This window comes from Leptopilina heterotoma, unplaced genomic scaffold (genome assembly GCF_015476425.1).
Source record: "Leptopilina heterotoma isolate Lh14 unplaced genomic scaffold, ASM1547642v1 Lhet_305, whole genome shotgun sequence".
Taxonomy (NCBI): Eukaryota; Metazoa; Arthropoda; class Insecta; order Hymenoptera; family Figitidae; genus Leptopilina; species Leptopilina heterotoma.
In genome coordinates, this window is record NW_025111009.1 from 281,498 (window position 1) to 295,554 (window position 14,057).

Sequence of the window (14,057 nt, forward strand, 5' to 3'; positions counted from 1 at the left end):
AATTTGAAAATTTTTGGTTTTTGAATTTTTCGAAAAAATTGAATATCTCCCGTTCTAATTAATATTTTTCAAATCTGTAAATTTATAAACCTTCCTTGGCCCAAGGTCTAACATTCTGCCAAATTTGGTTGCAAATGGTTTAGCCGTTTTTAAGTGATGCGCGAACAAAGATTCTGTGACATACATACATACATACATACACACATACATACATCCATACATACATACACGAAATTTTTTATTGGTATATTTGGAATCCTTGATACTCAAAACGAATGATTATGTGTGAAATTTAATGTTCTGAGTAATGTACAGACAAAAGTCTGATTTTATATATATAGTAGATAGTAGATAGTAGATAGTAGATAGTAGATAGTAGATAGTAGATTTGAATCGTTGATGTTTATTTAAAAAAATTTTTTTTTTTATTTTTTAATGAATGAAATTTATTTATTTCTTAATCGTCAATTTCTGTCAATTTTTTTTTTTAAACGTCGATTTTATAAATTATAACTCATTTCCCAATTGGGAAATGAGTTATAATTTATTAAAATCGACGTTTTAAAAAAATTATTAAAGTAAACCGAAATATTTGGAAACAGTGTAAACCGAAATTAAAATTATTAAAAATTAAAATCAAGATTAAAAAAATAAAAATCAAAACTTTGCGAAATTAGATAAAAATCCACTATTAAAAAAATTATTAAAAACGAACCGAAATATATTTCATGAAATTTAAATTTGTTTAATCTGGAAAACTTAAAAAATAGATATCAAAACTTTGCAAATAGATAAAAATTAACCATTAAAAAAATGATTAAAACGAATCGAAATACTTTATGAAATTTAAATTTGTTTAATCTGAAAAAATGTTGCCTAAATTAATCGTAAACAAAAATGGTACCTATTTAAAAAAAGATTTTGATCATTTGAAATAAAACTTTTTCCTCACTATTTATATTTATAGATTGTCCACTAATTACGTCACTTAAAACAATAATTTTCATTTATATAATAAACCTTGAGTGTGAATAATTTTTTGTTTTTAATTCTCTTGCATAATAGTAAACTTTGTCAGTTAATGTTTTCTCATCTAATTCTATTTCTTACCGGAAAATAAAACTGAGGAAAGTATGTATAACTTTTCAAGTTCATATTACTGATAAAGGTACGAAGCAACTGACAAGTACTTGTCATAAATTCTTGTCACAAGAAAAGAAACACAAATTTGAAAAAAAAAAATTCGAAATCGATCCAAATCTTCTATTGTAACGAATTTTGGTCGTTTTAATAGGTGCGGAAAAAATTACTGACAGCGATAAGAATTTAGGTCATTCAGTGTGTGAATGCTCTAGAAGTAACAAAAAAAGTAAAACTTCTTTTTATTTATAAATTTAGATATTATTTTTCCAAAATAAAAATTTTTCTGAATTAGAAAACTTTTTTTTTCGTATAGCCTTAGGCAAATATTTATGAGAATGAAAAGTTGTTTTCAAACTGAATTTTTTGTTTGTTTGCTATGCTAGAGGGGAAAAAAATGGATGGACCAGGAACAATGACTTGGGAAGAGTTCGTTGAAAATGCCGAAAGCATCATAGAAATATCGAATGCAATTGACGACCATTGGCAATTTGAAGGGGACAAGGTACGTTCGTTAGACGATCGATCGAATACAACACATAGATATATATATATGTACATATTACTCAATCCTACTAGAAAATACGTTCACATGTCTTCCTTTCAAAACATTTTTCCTGCGTTTAGATTTAATGAAAAAAAAAAATTACACAATTACTTATTTCCTACTATCACAATCACAATTTTTCTACTTTTTAGCAAGAAATTAGAAATCAAGATAGGTAAAAATTGACGAACCAAAAATTAAAACTGTTTTTCAAATAAAACCAGAAGAGAAAGAAAAGGAAATAAAAATAAAACAATGTAACGGCAGACTAAAAATAGGAGTAAAAATAAAATATAAATAAACAATATTTATTCACAAATAAATAAATATTTGTTGTTTCGTCAATTTTTATTTCTTAATAAAAATAAATTAATTAATAAATTCTGTGAAGAATTTTTATTAGCGAACAAACAGGTTTTGTATATTGGTAACAGAAAATAGAAAAGGAAGAAGAAGGAAAAAGAAAGAAGAAAATTGAACATGAGAAAATTTTTTTTTTTTTTGTAGAATATTCCTGGACAGGGTTATCTATTGCGACAAGAAAAGACTTTTATTTCAATCGACTTTCCGTGCAGTGAATCGTGTTTAAAGGCAGAAGAGGATTTGTCAAATGAGCTTTGTCTTGAATTGAGAGAAGATCCTTTTGAAGCTCCTTCTGCATTCGAGAGGCCTCTAGTTAAGGAACATCATATCCTTTGGTCTATGAGTTACAGTGTACCGGTTCTCTACTTCAACGGATGGAAATCGGGTAAAATTTTCAATAACTTCCGGTGGGGAAAGAAATTTTTTTTTATTTTTATATTTTCCTTTAATCTATATTTATTTACTTTTTTTTTATTTAAATTTATTCTGGGATTAATAATTTTCAATAAAGAAAATAGTTTCTTTCTCTATAGTTCCCGACTGAGGGAGTTGTCTAAAGACTGTTAATTCTATTCAACAGAGCGAGCTAGTTTTCCTTTCGTGGCAGTTAGTCGATAAAGCTAATCTCTTTAAATTTCTGTAATCAATAAATGACTTCGTAAAAGAAGATTGAAATATTATTTTAGGATTTTCGTTATTTTTAGAAGAAGAAAGTCGATTGGCTATCGACTTTCGAGATCTGATGGTATAGAAATTTTTGAATTAGGATAAAAATTAGAAATTACTAATTTCAGGGTTGCCACACAACCTGGAAAACCTGGAAAAATCAGAGAATTTTGATCAAAATCCTGGAAAATTGTTGTTTTCTAAAATTACTGTGTTTATTCTTGAAATCTAGTTTTACTTAAATATTTCAAAATTAATTCAATTTTAAAAGAGTTGCGTTTACAATTTTCATAAGTAGATGAACTTCAAAAGATTTTAATTTGAAATTTTGTAAAATTTCAATTTTAAATGAATTTAATTAGAAATTTTATGAAACCTAGATTTTAAAAAAAATTTTAATAACTAAAATTCTTTTGAAATTAGTTAAAATTTTTAATATATAAATATATATTTAATTGATTATTAAAAATAATGGATTTATAGAAGAATTTTAGTTAAAAACAATAAACAAATTGAATTCTGAAGCAATTAGATATGATTGCAGAAATTCAATTATTTTCAAAAATAGTAAAATTCTTCTTAGAAAATTATTTTAACAGATTTTAATAAAATTCTTGGCAAATTTTTAAATATTTACAAAAACTTTCCTGAATTTAATGATTTTTAATATCCACTACTTTAATAAAAATTCCCAAATGAGTTCAATTAGTTAAAAAAAATTTTTAAATTCTACGCAAACATTTCATTATTTTCATAAATAATAAAAATTTCATAGAAATTCAATTATCTACAAATTATTTTTATAAATTATTATTCAATTATTTTCATAAATAATAACATTTTTTACAGGGATTCAATTATTTTCGCATAAATACATATAATAAAACTCGCAACGCAAACTTTAAATTATTTTTAATACAATTTTAATGGACCTCCTCGAAAAATGTAATTGTTCTTAAAAATTTTATTAAAATTTATCAAAGAAATTAAATTATTTTAAAAATCTTTGCTACAATTTATTTATTAGAATTTACGTATTATTTTCAATACATTTTTAATTAAATTTTCTTCAAAGAATTAAATTATTTTCAAAAATTTTAATAAAATTCTTTGTAACAATTCACATTTTTTTTTGAAAATAATTTTATTAAAATTCTCCGTTACAGAAATTTAATTGAGGGCCTGAACGGATAACTGCCTGCTGCGCATAGTTGAAAGGGACTATACCAGTCAGACATCACTGAGAGGCCTAGAGGCGCTCACTGTTGTCTGACTGGTATAGTCCTTTCTCCCTTTCAACTATGCGTAGAAGGCAGTTATCCGTTCCAGGCCCGCAATTAATTTAAAAAATTTATCAAAATTCAATTATTTTCAATGTCTACTATATTTTAATGAAATTTCACAAAAGAATTACAATTATTTTAAAAGAAATTTTAATAAAATTCGTCGAAATAATTCAATTATTTTCTTCGCAGAATTCCAATTATATTAAAAAATTTACAAAAATTCTCGTCAAAATTTCAATTAGTTTTATAAATAATAAAATTCTTCGCAAAAATTAAATTATTTTCAAAAATTTAAATAACATTTTTTACAACGATTCAATTATTTTATTATTTTCATAAATACATAATAGTAAAACTCATTATCGCAGACTTTTAAATATTTTTAATACAATTTTAATGGAATTCCTCAAAAAATTTAATTATAATTTTCTTCAAAGAATTTTAATTATTTTCAAAAATTTTCATGAAATTCTTCGTAGCAATTCAAATTTTTTTCAAAATAATTTTAATAAAATTCTCCGTAGAAATTTAATAATTTTATAAAAATTTGTCAAAATTCAATTATTTTCATTGCCTACTATTTCAATAAAATTTAACAAAAGAATTCTTATTATTTTTAAAAAATTTACAAAAATTCTCGTCAAAATGTCAATTATATTTATAAATAATAAAATTTTTCTCTGAAATTCAATTATTTGAATTTCAAATTATTTAACTTCAATTATTTAATTACAATTATTTATGAATAAAATTTTATTAAAATTTTTGACAGAATTTCAATTATTTTTAATACCTATACAATTTTCATCAAATTTCTCGAAAAATGAAATTATTCTTAAAAATTTTTTAAAAAATTTGTCAAGAGAATTCAATTATTTAAAAATTTGTTGATAAAATTCTTTATGAAAATTCAATTTTAAGAAACATTTAATTATTTAATAAAATATTTATTTTTGTAGTTAAATTATTGAATTCTCGTAGAATTTTCTAATAAATATTGATTTAAAAATGAATTTCAGTTAAAATTTTAGATTATAATTGAATATTGAAAGCATTATAGCGTAGATTTTCAGAAATAATTGAATTTTCAATAAATTTAAAAAAAAAAAAATTAAAATCTTTGAAAATTTGAACTTTTTATACTTTTAATTAAGAATTCTGTAGAATTAATTTTTTTCAAAAAGTTTAATGAAATTTATTTTTTAATTATTTCAAGTTTTTAATTTCTAATTTAATGAGACAAAGCGCGATAACTCAAATTTTTCGGTAAGTCAAAGAATTTGAATATTCTCAAAGAACTTTTTCCAAAATTATTTTTAAAAAATTGACTTGAAGAAGAATTTTAGTTGAAAAATCTAGAAATGAATAAACTTAATGATGAAATAATTTTTTAAGAAGTTTCAGTAATAAAGTTGCAAGTTTTATAATAATATTATCTTTTATGTTATTGAATTTGAAATTTTTGAGAATTTTAATTTCTATATGAAAAAATAATAATGATTAAATATTTATTTTAAAATGAAGTTATTGATGTTTTCGAATAATTTTCGTTTCAAAAACTTGGAAAATTATGTTTTTAACCTGGAAAAGCTGGAAAACTCAGGGAATTCGAAAAGAGCAAAAGCGTGGCAACCCTGAATTTAATAGTAAAAAATTAATCAGAGATTCAATTATAGTAGGAAATATTGATAATTAAATCCATTTAATTGGATATAATTATTATTTATTCAGTTATAGTCACTTTTAGTTGATGTCAAAATAACGAAAAATTTTGCTAATTATGCTAATTTTGCTAATTACTCAATTAATTTTTAGTTTTAATTATGCTAATTATGCTAATGATTTTGAACTTTTTGACTCAATTAGTCATATTTGACTATATTTTCTTAATTATTTATTTACTAATAAATAGTTATTTTTTTACTAGTAAAAAATTATAGTAATTAAAAATTATTCTTTGCTTTAACAGTAATTGTTGTTTTGCCAGCTAAATAGTAACTACTTCAATTAGTCAAATTTGACTATTACCTTAATTATTTATTTACTAATGAATAGTTATTTTCTACTGGTAACGAAAAAATTATTCTTTGCTTTAACAATTAGTAAAACATAACTTTTCACTAATTATAGACACTTTTAGTTTCTGGAAAAATAACAACAAATTTTGCTAACTAAATAGTAACAAATTCAATTAGTTTTGACTATTTTCCTAGTTATTTATTTACCAAAAATAATAAATTTCTACTATTAATTAAAAATTATTTTTTGCCTCAACAATTAGTAAAAAAAAACTTTAAACTAATTATACTTATTATTTATTACTTTTAGCTTCAGCAATTAACAAAAAATAACTTTTTACTAATAACTAAATTGCTGAAGCAAAAAATCAACCAAATTTTTACTAACAATTAGTTATTTTCCACTGGTAATTTAACTAATTCTTTTTTTGCTCAAATTAGTAAAAAATAATTAAGATTAGTATTTATTAATTAATAATTAATTAGTAGATTAGTCTCTTTAGAGATTAGTAAAAAAATTCAGTCAAGATTTTACTTTCTACTCTCTAAATCAGAATTAGTTAAAAATTTAACTAAATTATTAGTAAAAAGTCGTGGCTGACTTTTTGTTTTTTATTCGTTTTTGAGACGAGAAATAATTTTCCGTGGAAAAAGAGTATTGATGTCTTATTGCACGTGGGGGTTTATGAAAGTCATCGGAATCAGCGACTGATCACCACTAGACCTTAATCTATACGGAAGTGGGGTCCGCTTACTGCGCTGATTGTTCCTTCGATTGCAGACAATCCTAAACTGGGCTAAGATGACATCTGATCAGTGGAAATGAATAAAGATTAAATTAAATATGAAAACCCATTTTTTATGCTCCTCTTTCTCTTCAATGAGGGAGCAGAAATTATTAGGAAAAATATAATTCATATCTCATATCAAAATTATCAAGCGATAATTTTATGAATCATTTTCATAATTATAGTTTCTAAATTAAAATTATATAGTAAACAATTGTCCATTTTTTTAAACCTGTAAAAATTTTCATTAATTTTCGGTAAAAATTTTACTATTTCATTTAGTAGTTTTTACATTTTTTACTAAAAGTTTCAATGAAATTGTTTAATATTTAACTCTAATAACTAAATTTATTTGTGAATTCATAAATAAATTTAAAACAAAAATTTCGATTCGAATTAAATTTTTGTTTTTAGTTGATAGTAAATTTGTTAATTTATTATTATTACTTTTTTTATAATTAATTTTTCTTTTTAAAAAAATGAATTTTTTTTTGTTTTCTCGACAGATTGTCCAGGAATCAATCCAGTATCGGTAGAAGTGGCTCAAAAGCTACTTGAAAATGAGAATTTAAATTATTCCGAATTGTCTCAAGCGATTCATCCAATTCTTGGCACATGTTTTTTGTACCTTCATCCCTGTATGTCTCAAAGTCTCCTAAAAATCACACCCAAAAGGTACAATTATTTTTTCTAAATTTAAAAATTTATTTCAAAAATTAAATTTAAAAATTTATTTTTTGCGATTTAAATTTTGCATGAAAATTAATTATAAATTCAACTCCTAAAAATTATATTAAAATAAATTAAAAAAGTAATTCGTGGAATTAAAAAAAAATTCTAATTTTTTTAAAATTCAATTATTTTTTTAAAAGATTTTACCAAATTTCAATTATTCTTAAAAGATTTTACCAAATTACAATTATTTGTAAAAGATTTTACCAAATTTCGTCAAAATTCAATTATTTGTAAAAGATTTTACCAAATTGAACCAAAATTCAATTATTCTAAAAAAATTTTTTAAAATTTCAATTATTTTAAAAATATTTTACAAAATTCCGCCAAATTTCAATTATTTTAAAAAAATTTTACCAAATTTCAATTATTCTTACAAAATTTCACAAAATTTCAATTATTCTTACAAAATTTCACTAAATTTCAATTATTTTTAAAAAATATTACCAAATTTCAATTGTTTTAAAAAAATGTTACTAAATTTCCATTATTCTTAAATAATGTTACCAAATTTCAATTATTCTTAAAAAATTTTACCAAATTTCTATTATTCTTAAAAAATGTTACTAAATTTTAATTATTCTTTAAAGATTTTACCAATTTTCAATTATTTTTAAAAATTTTTTACCAAATTCCAATTATTTTTAAAAACATTTTACCAAATTTCAATTATTCTTAAAAGATTTTACCAAATTTCAATTATTTGTAAAAGATTTTACCAAATTTCGTCAAAATTCAATTATTTGTAAAAGATTTTACCAAATTTCGCCAAAATTCAATTATTTGTAAAAGATTTTACCAAATTGAACCAAAATTCAATTATTCTAAAAAAATTTTACCAAATTTCAATTATTTTAAAAATATTTTACAAAATTCCGCCAAATTTCAATTATTTTAAAAAAATTTTACCAAATTTCAATTATTCTTACAAAATTTCTCCAAATTTCAATTATTTTTAAAAAATATTACCAAATTTCAATTGTTTTAAAAAAATGTTACTAAATTTCCATTATTCTTAAAAAATGTTACCAAATTTCAATTATTCTTAAAAAATTTTACCAAATTTCTATTATTCTTATTTTACCAAATTTCAATTATTCTTTAAAGATTTTACCAATTTTCAATTATTCTTATAAAATTTTACAAAATTTCAATTATTCTTATAAAATTTTACAAAATTTCAATTATTCTTATAAAATTTTACAAAATTTCAATTATTCTTAAAAGATTTTACCAAATTTCAATTATTTGTAAAAGATTTTACCAAATTTTGTCAAAATTCAATTATTTGTAAAAGATTTTACCAAATTGAACCAAAATTCAATTATTCTAAAAAAAATTTACCAAATTTCAATTATTTTAAAAATATTTTACAAAATTCCGCCAAATTTCAATTATTTTAAAAAAATTTTACCAAATTTCAATTATTCTTACAAAATTTCTCCAAATTTCAATTATTTTTAAAAAATATTACCAAATTTCAATTGTTTTAAAAAAATGTTACTAAATTTCCATTACTCTTAAAAAATGTTACCAAATTTCAATTATTCTTAAAAAATTTTACCAAATTTCTATTATTCTTAAAATATTTTACCAAATTTCAATTATTCTTTAAAGATTTTACCAATTTTCAATTATTCTTATAAAATTTTACGAAATTTCAATTATTCTTATAAAATTTTACAAAATTTCAATTATTCTTATAAAATTTTACAAAATTTCAATTATTTTTAAAAGATTTTACCAAATTTCGCCCAATTATTATAAAAAATTAAATTTTGTAATTTAAATAATTACATCATTTAATTATTTAAATTACAAAATTCTTCGAAAATTTTTGTCGAAGAACTTTCGGAAAATTATTAAATAAAAATTTATTTAGAGATATTTAGTTAAAAATTGTAGAAAATAATTGAATTTTAGTAAGGGTTAATGGTTGTAATTTTTAGAAATTGTTAAGTTTTTAAATTGAACTTTTTAAAATTTTATTTCTCATAGAAAAACAAATAAAAAGTATTTAAATATTTATTTAACATAAAATTATTCCAATTTTGAATAATTGAATTTCGAAATTATAGTGAAAGCGGAAAATCAGGGAAATACAAAATAAAATTTTTGAGATTAAATATAAATAAACGAATTTTTTCATGTTTTTAATTGATTGAAGCGAATATTTTGCGCCTTAAAGTCAAACCGAGGCCTCTACACTGCAAAAATAGGTGTCTTATTTGATATCTTAAAATAAGATGTAAGATGGAAAAATGGTATCTTACATCTTAAAATAAGATGTTTTCTAAAGTATCTTACTGATTTTTAAGATGTTTTATACGTCTTAGATATTTCTTCTGTCTTAAAAAAGTAAGATACTTCTGTAAGTTTTTTAAAGTATCTTAAATTAAGATGTTTCTGTCTCAATAAGATGTTTAGCGATAAGATACTTGTGAATTGTAAGATGCGAAAAAAATTTAAGTTACTAAAAACTAAGATGCATAAAATGTCTTACATATAAGCCCATAGTTAACCTCAAAACTTTTTTCCCAAAAAATATGAAGAAAATGTGTACGAAGATACTTTAAACATCTTAAATTAAGATATTTCAAATAACTTAAAAATGACTACCAAAACATCTTAAATAAGATACTTCTTTTTGCAGTGTAATGATTTAATAAGAATTATTTACTAAAAATAATTTAGTTTAAGAAGAAAAAAACAATAGAAGAAATAGAATAAATAACTTAAATATAGAAATAAAATAATAAATAAGTTAATTTTAAATTAAAAAGTTTTTATGTGAAATAAAAAATATTTGGTAATTACAAATAATCAAATGAGAAATTCAAAATGTTTCCAGCAACAACAAATTAATTAGTTGGCTGAGTGTGGTGGCCACAGCGGCTCTAAACCTTAAAATAAGACCAGAATATTATGAATTGACCTTTCGGGACACCACAGAAGCAGATGGAAATTCCAAACATGAACATGATATTCCTGAGATTCAGTAGCAACAAATTGCATCATCATTGACACAAAGGATCTCCAAACTGGAACTAAACACTATATTGTAATAATCTAGTGTCTAATACACTGCGACAATGAGTATATTTCCTTTCTCTCTAAGCAAATGAATATATAATTGTATGAATCATCCGAAAAAAAAGGTATTTATATGCTCGAAATGTATAATATGTAATTTAATTCAATTTAGTATAATATTGTATTACTGTAATACCAGTGAAGATATTAAATTTTCTTATTTTATCATAATATAAATATTTCACTTTATTTGCTATTTCCCGAGAGAATTTATGAGTAATTAATATTAATCATGTGTGGGCATTTAGTGGTTTGTTTTAGGTAATATAATTAATATAACTGTGTCAATTAGTGTTGTCTTCTGATATATTTTTATTAATTACTGTTATCTTTTAATATCAGTGACACTAATTAATATTAATATTTCAATTTCCCTTGGTTTCAAAGAAAGAAAAAATCAGAAGGCAAACAAAAAAAAAACGATTTAAATTAATGGATTTCAAAATAATGGACTGAAAAGAATTTAATTAGAATGATAAATTATGTGCGACTATATTATCAAATAAATATTTATTTTTATTCGACTGTGATTTTAATCAATTAAATAGTATTTTTTTTAAATTAGAATTTACGAAATACATTGTCAATGAATAAATATATTAAATTCGAACTATTAGTTCGAAATTAATTTTCCTTTCTAACTTATTTGAATCAAATAATTTTCAATTGAATCAATTAATTTATTTTACTTTCTTCTTTCATGTTTATTTAATTCCTTATTGTTAAAAAAATATTTTATTTGAAATTTAAATTTGGTATTTAAAAAGTACCAGTTTAATTGATTCAAATATTAATTGGTAACAAGTAAATATTTATTTGTAGCAAATAAATTTTGTTTTCAGTAAAGAACAAAAAGTCATTTCAATGAAAGTGAAACAATAATAATGATAATAATTATTAGGCATTATATATTATATATTATAATAATTTCTCATAGAGAAAGGATTTTTCCTCTATTAGAAAGCAATTATTAAATAAAATAAATAAAAATTTTCAATTATTTTTAATGAAAAATAAATATTAACTTTACTTTTCAAAAAAAAACATGCAAATTTTTTTAAAGAAAGTTAAATCGTGCATAAAATACAATGACCCTAATAAATATATAAGAACTACAAGGCTTCATAGAGAAAACGAAAAGGAACATTAATTTTCTGGACAGAAATTAATAGTCACTGCGAATATATATTATATTGACAGTGGCGGAAAGTTGCCAAAAAATATTTTTAAAACACGATAAACAACGAAACACTAAAGAAACATACACACACATATAAAAATTACAAGTGTTAGAAAACTATCACTAGTGATCTCATACTTAATTTAAGATGATTGAATGATTAAATCTCTCTCTTTTTGTACATGCTGTTTTGTTATTGCTCTATTCACTAGATATAAAATGAGCTTTAGACTTTTTTTTAACAATAATAGTAATCATAATAAGAAGCATAATAATAATAATAAAAATAATTATTACTAATTAATTATTATTATTATTATTATTATTATTATTAATAACATTAATCATAATAATAAGCATAATAATATTAATAAAAATAATTATTATAACTAATTTATTATTATTATTAATAACATTAATCATAATAATAATTCTACTCCCTAAATTTAAATTAGTAAAAATGTTTACTAATTTCTATTAGTGACGGACTTTTTGCTTTTGAGTTAGTAAATTTTACTAATAAATTAATAGAAATTACTATTTATTAGTAAAATTTACTAATTCATATTTAGAGAGTAATAATAATACTAATAACAGTAACTATTATTATCATCATAATTATTAATTATTAATAATTAATAAATACTTAATAATAATAATAATATTAAATACATATTTATATGTAATATATTTCGTTTATAAATAAAAATTATTTGATTCAAGTAAATATTTATCATTATTATTATTTTAATAAGAATAATAATAAGAAGTAGAAGAAGGAGATGAAGAAAAAAAAGGAAGATTATTCCACATGACCTTAAACCATTTTATATTTCTGCTATATAAATGGACATATCTGGGTCATTGGGGTGTGTTTCATCACTTTTCTTTTTACCATCATAATCTAATCATTATTTTTTGTAAAGAATAGAATGGGAGATTACTGTCAATGATATACTATAACAGTGTCTTAATTTAATTTATTAAATAAAAAAATAATGTTATACCTAATCTTTTTGACTCATTGGTCCAAACTCATTCCCCCAAAAATGGTTTTTTGTTTTTCAAAAATTTCCCATTTAAACTATTAGCATTATGAACTTCTACTGCATCTTAAAATTAAAATAAAATCATATTAATTATTATCATAATAATTAAAATAGTATTATTATAATTGAAATATAATTAATATTGAATAACTATTTTTTAATTTTTATTTTGGGGTAAAATTTTCTTATAATTTCTATAATGAAAATAAATGGTAATTTATTATAAATTAAAAAAATTTTCTGGAAAGTAGAGAATACGTCAAATATTCATTATTCAAATAATAATTAATTAAATTTTTTTTAATTTTTCTGCTTTTTTTTTTAATGTGAAAAATTTTTAATTACGCTAATGATAGTATCAAAAGTCTTCCTTAAAAAATACGCAGAATACACGAGTTATTCACTTAATTAATTAGACAATAATAATAATAATTATTTTTTAATTACTTTTTTTCGCTAAAACATTTTTAATTATTGCGATAAGTTAAAAATATTCCTCGAAAATACAGAATGCATAAATTTTTTATTTTATTTATTCAAATAATTAATATAATATTGTTATGACTTAAATAATAAAAAATATAATTTTTTAAATTAATTTATTTTTTACTTGTAAAAAATTTTAATTACAATAATAATATGAAAATTTTCTTCGAAAATAAAGAATACATGATTCATTAATTTTATTATTCAAATAATTTTAAATAATAGAATGGAAATTATTATTATATTTGAATAATAAAAATGAATAATTTGTGCTATTTATTTTCCCTTAAATATTTTTAATTACCTACAATATAAAGTATTAAAAAAAAGTTCGAAAATATGGAATAATAATTATGAACCAGTTAAAAAAAAATAAATATGAAAATAAAATAAATAAAAATTATCAACGAGTTTTTCTCTAGAGTTTAAAACTCAGAAACAATAAAAATGTTGATGGAAAATTAAAAAAAAACAAAGCATTTATTATACAGTGAAATATTTAATATCTCGAGATAAAAATGAAATAGAATTCCATAAAGAAAATTATTTTTCTCATTTTTTTAAACAATGAAAGTATTTATTGTTTCTTGTTTTTTTACTAACTTTTCCAGTTCTTTAAACGATAAATTCATAAAGCTTCGTTGAGGCAAGAAAAAAGAAAAATTTCCACGGAATTAAATTTCTGGGTCGAAATTCGTTTTGCGATTCA

The 14,057-nt window shown here is 20.8% G+C and overlaps 2 protein-coding genes across 8 annotated transcripts in view; one reads left to right on the top strand and one right to left on the bottom strand.

Annotated features, from left to right (window-relative positions):
• The window catches only part of LOC122504577 (ubiquitin-like-conjugating enzyme ATG10), a 63,799-nt gene extending 53,079 nt beyond the window's left edge, over positions 1-10,720 (top strand). For 5 of the 6 annotated variants that reach the window (XM_043615749.1, XM_043615748.1, XM_043615745.1 and 2 more), the window contains 4 exons: positions 1,527-1,645; positions 2,195-2,435; positions 7,315-7,483; positions 10,392-10,720. In XM_043615749.1, the coding sequence (XP_043471684.1) occupies positions 1,538-1,645; positions 2,195-2,435; positions 7,315-7,483; positions 10,392-10,542 (669 nt within the window). In that variant the 5' untranslated portion in view covers positions 1,527-1,537 and the 3' untranslated portion in view covers positions 10,543-10,720. Of the gene's footprint in view, positions 1-1,350; positions 1,370-1,526; positions 1,646-2,194; positions 2,436-7,314; positions 7,484-10,391 lie in introns of those variants that run through there. The other variant, XM_043615750.1, reaches the window with a different exon arrangement.
• The window catches only part of LOC122504572 (putative Dol-P-Glc:Glc(2)Man(9)GlcNAc(2)-PP-Dol alpha-1,2-glucosyltransferase), a 181,922-nt gene that overhangs the window by 7,401 nt on the left and 160,464 nt on the right, over positions 1-14,057 (bottom strand). The window lies entirely within an intron of this gene.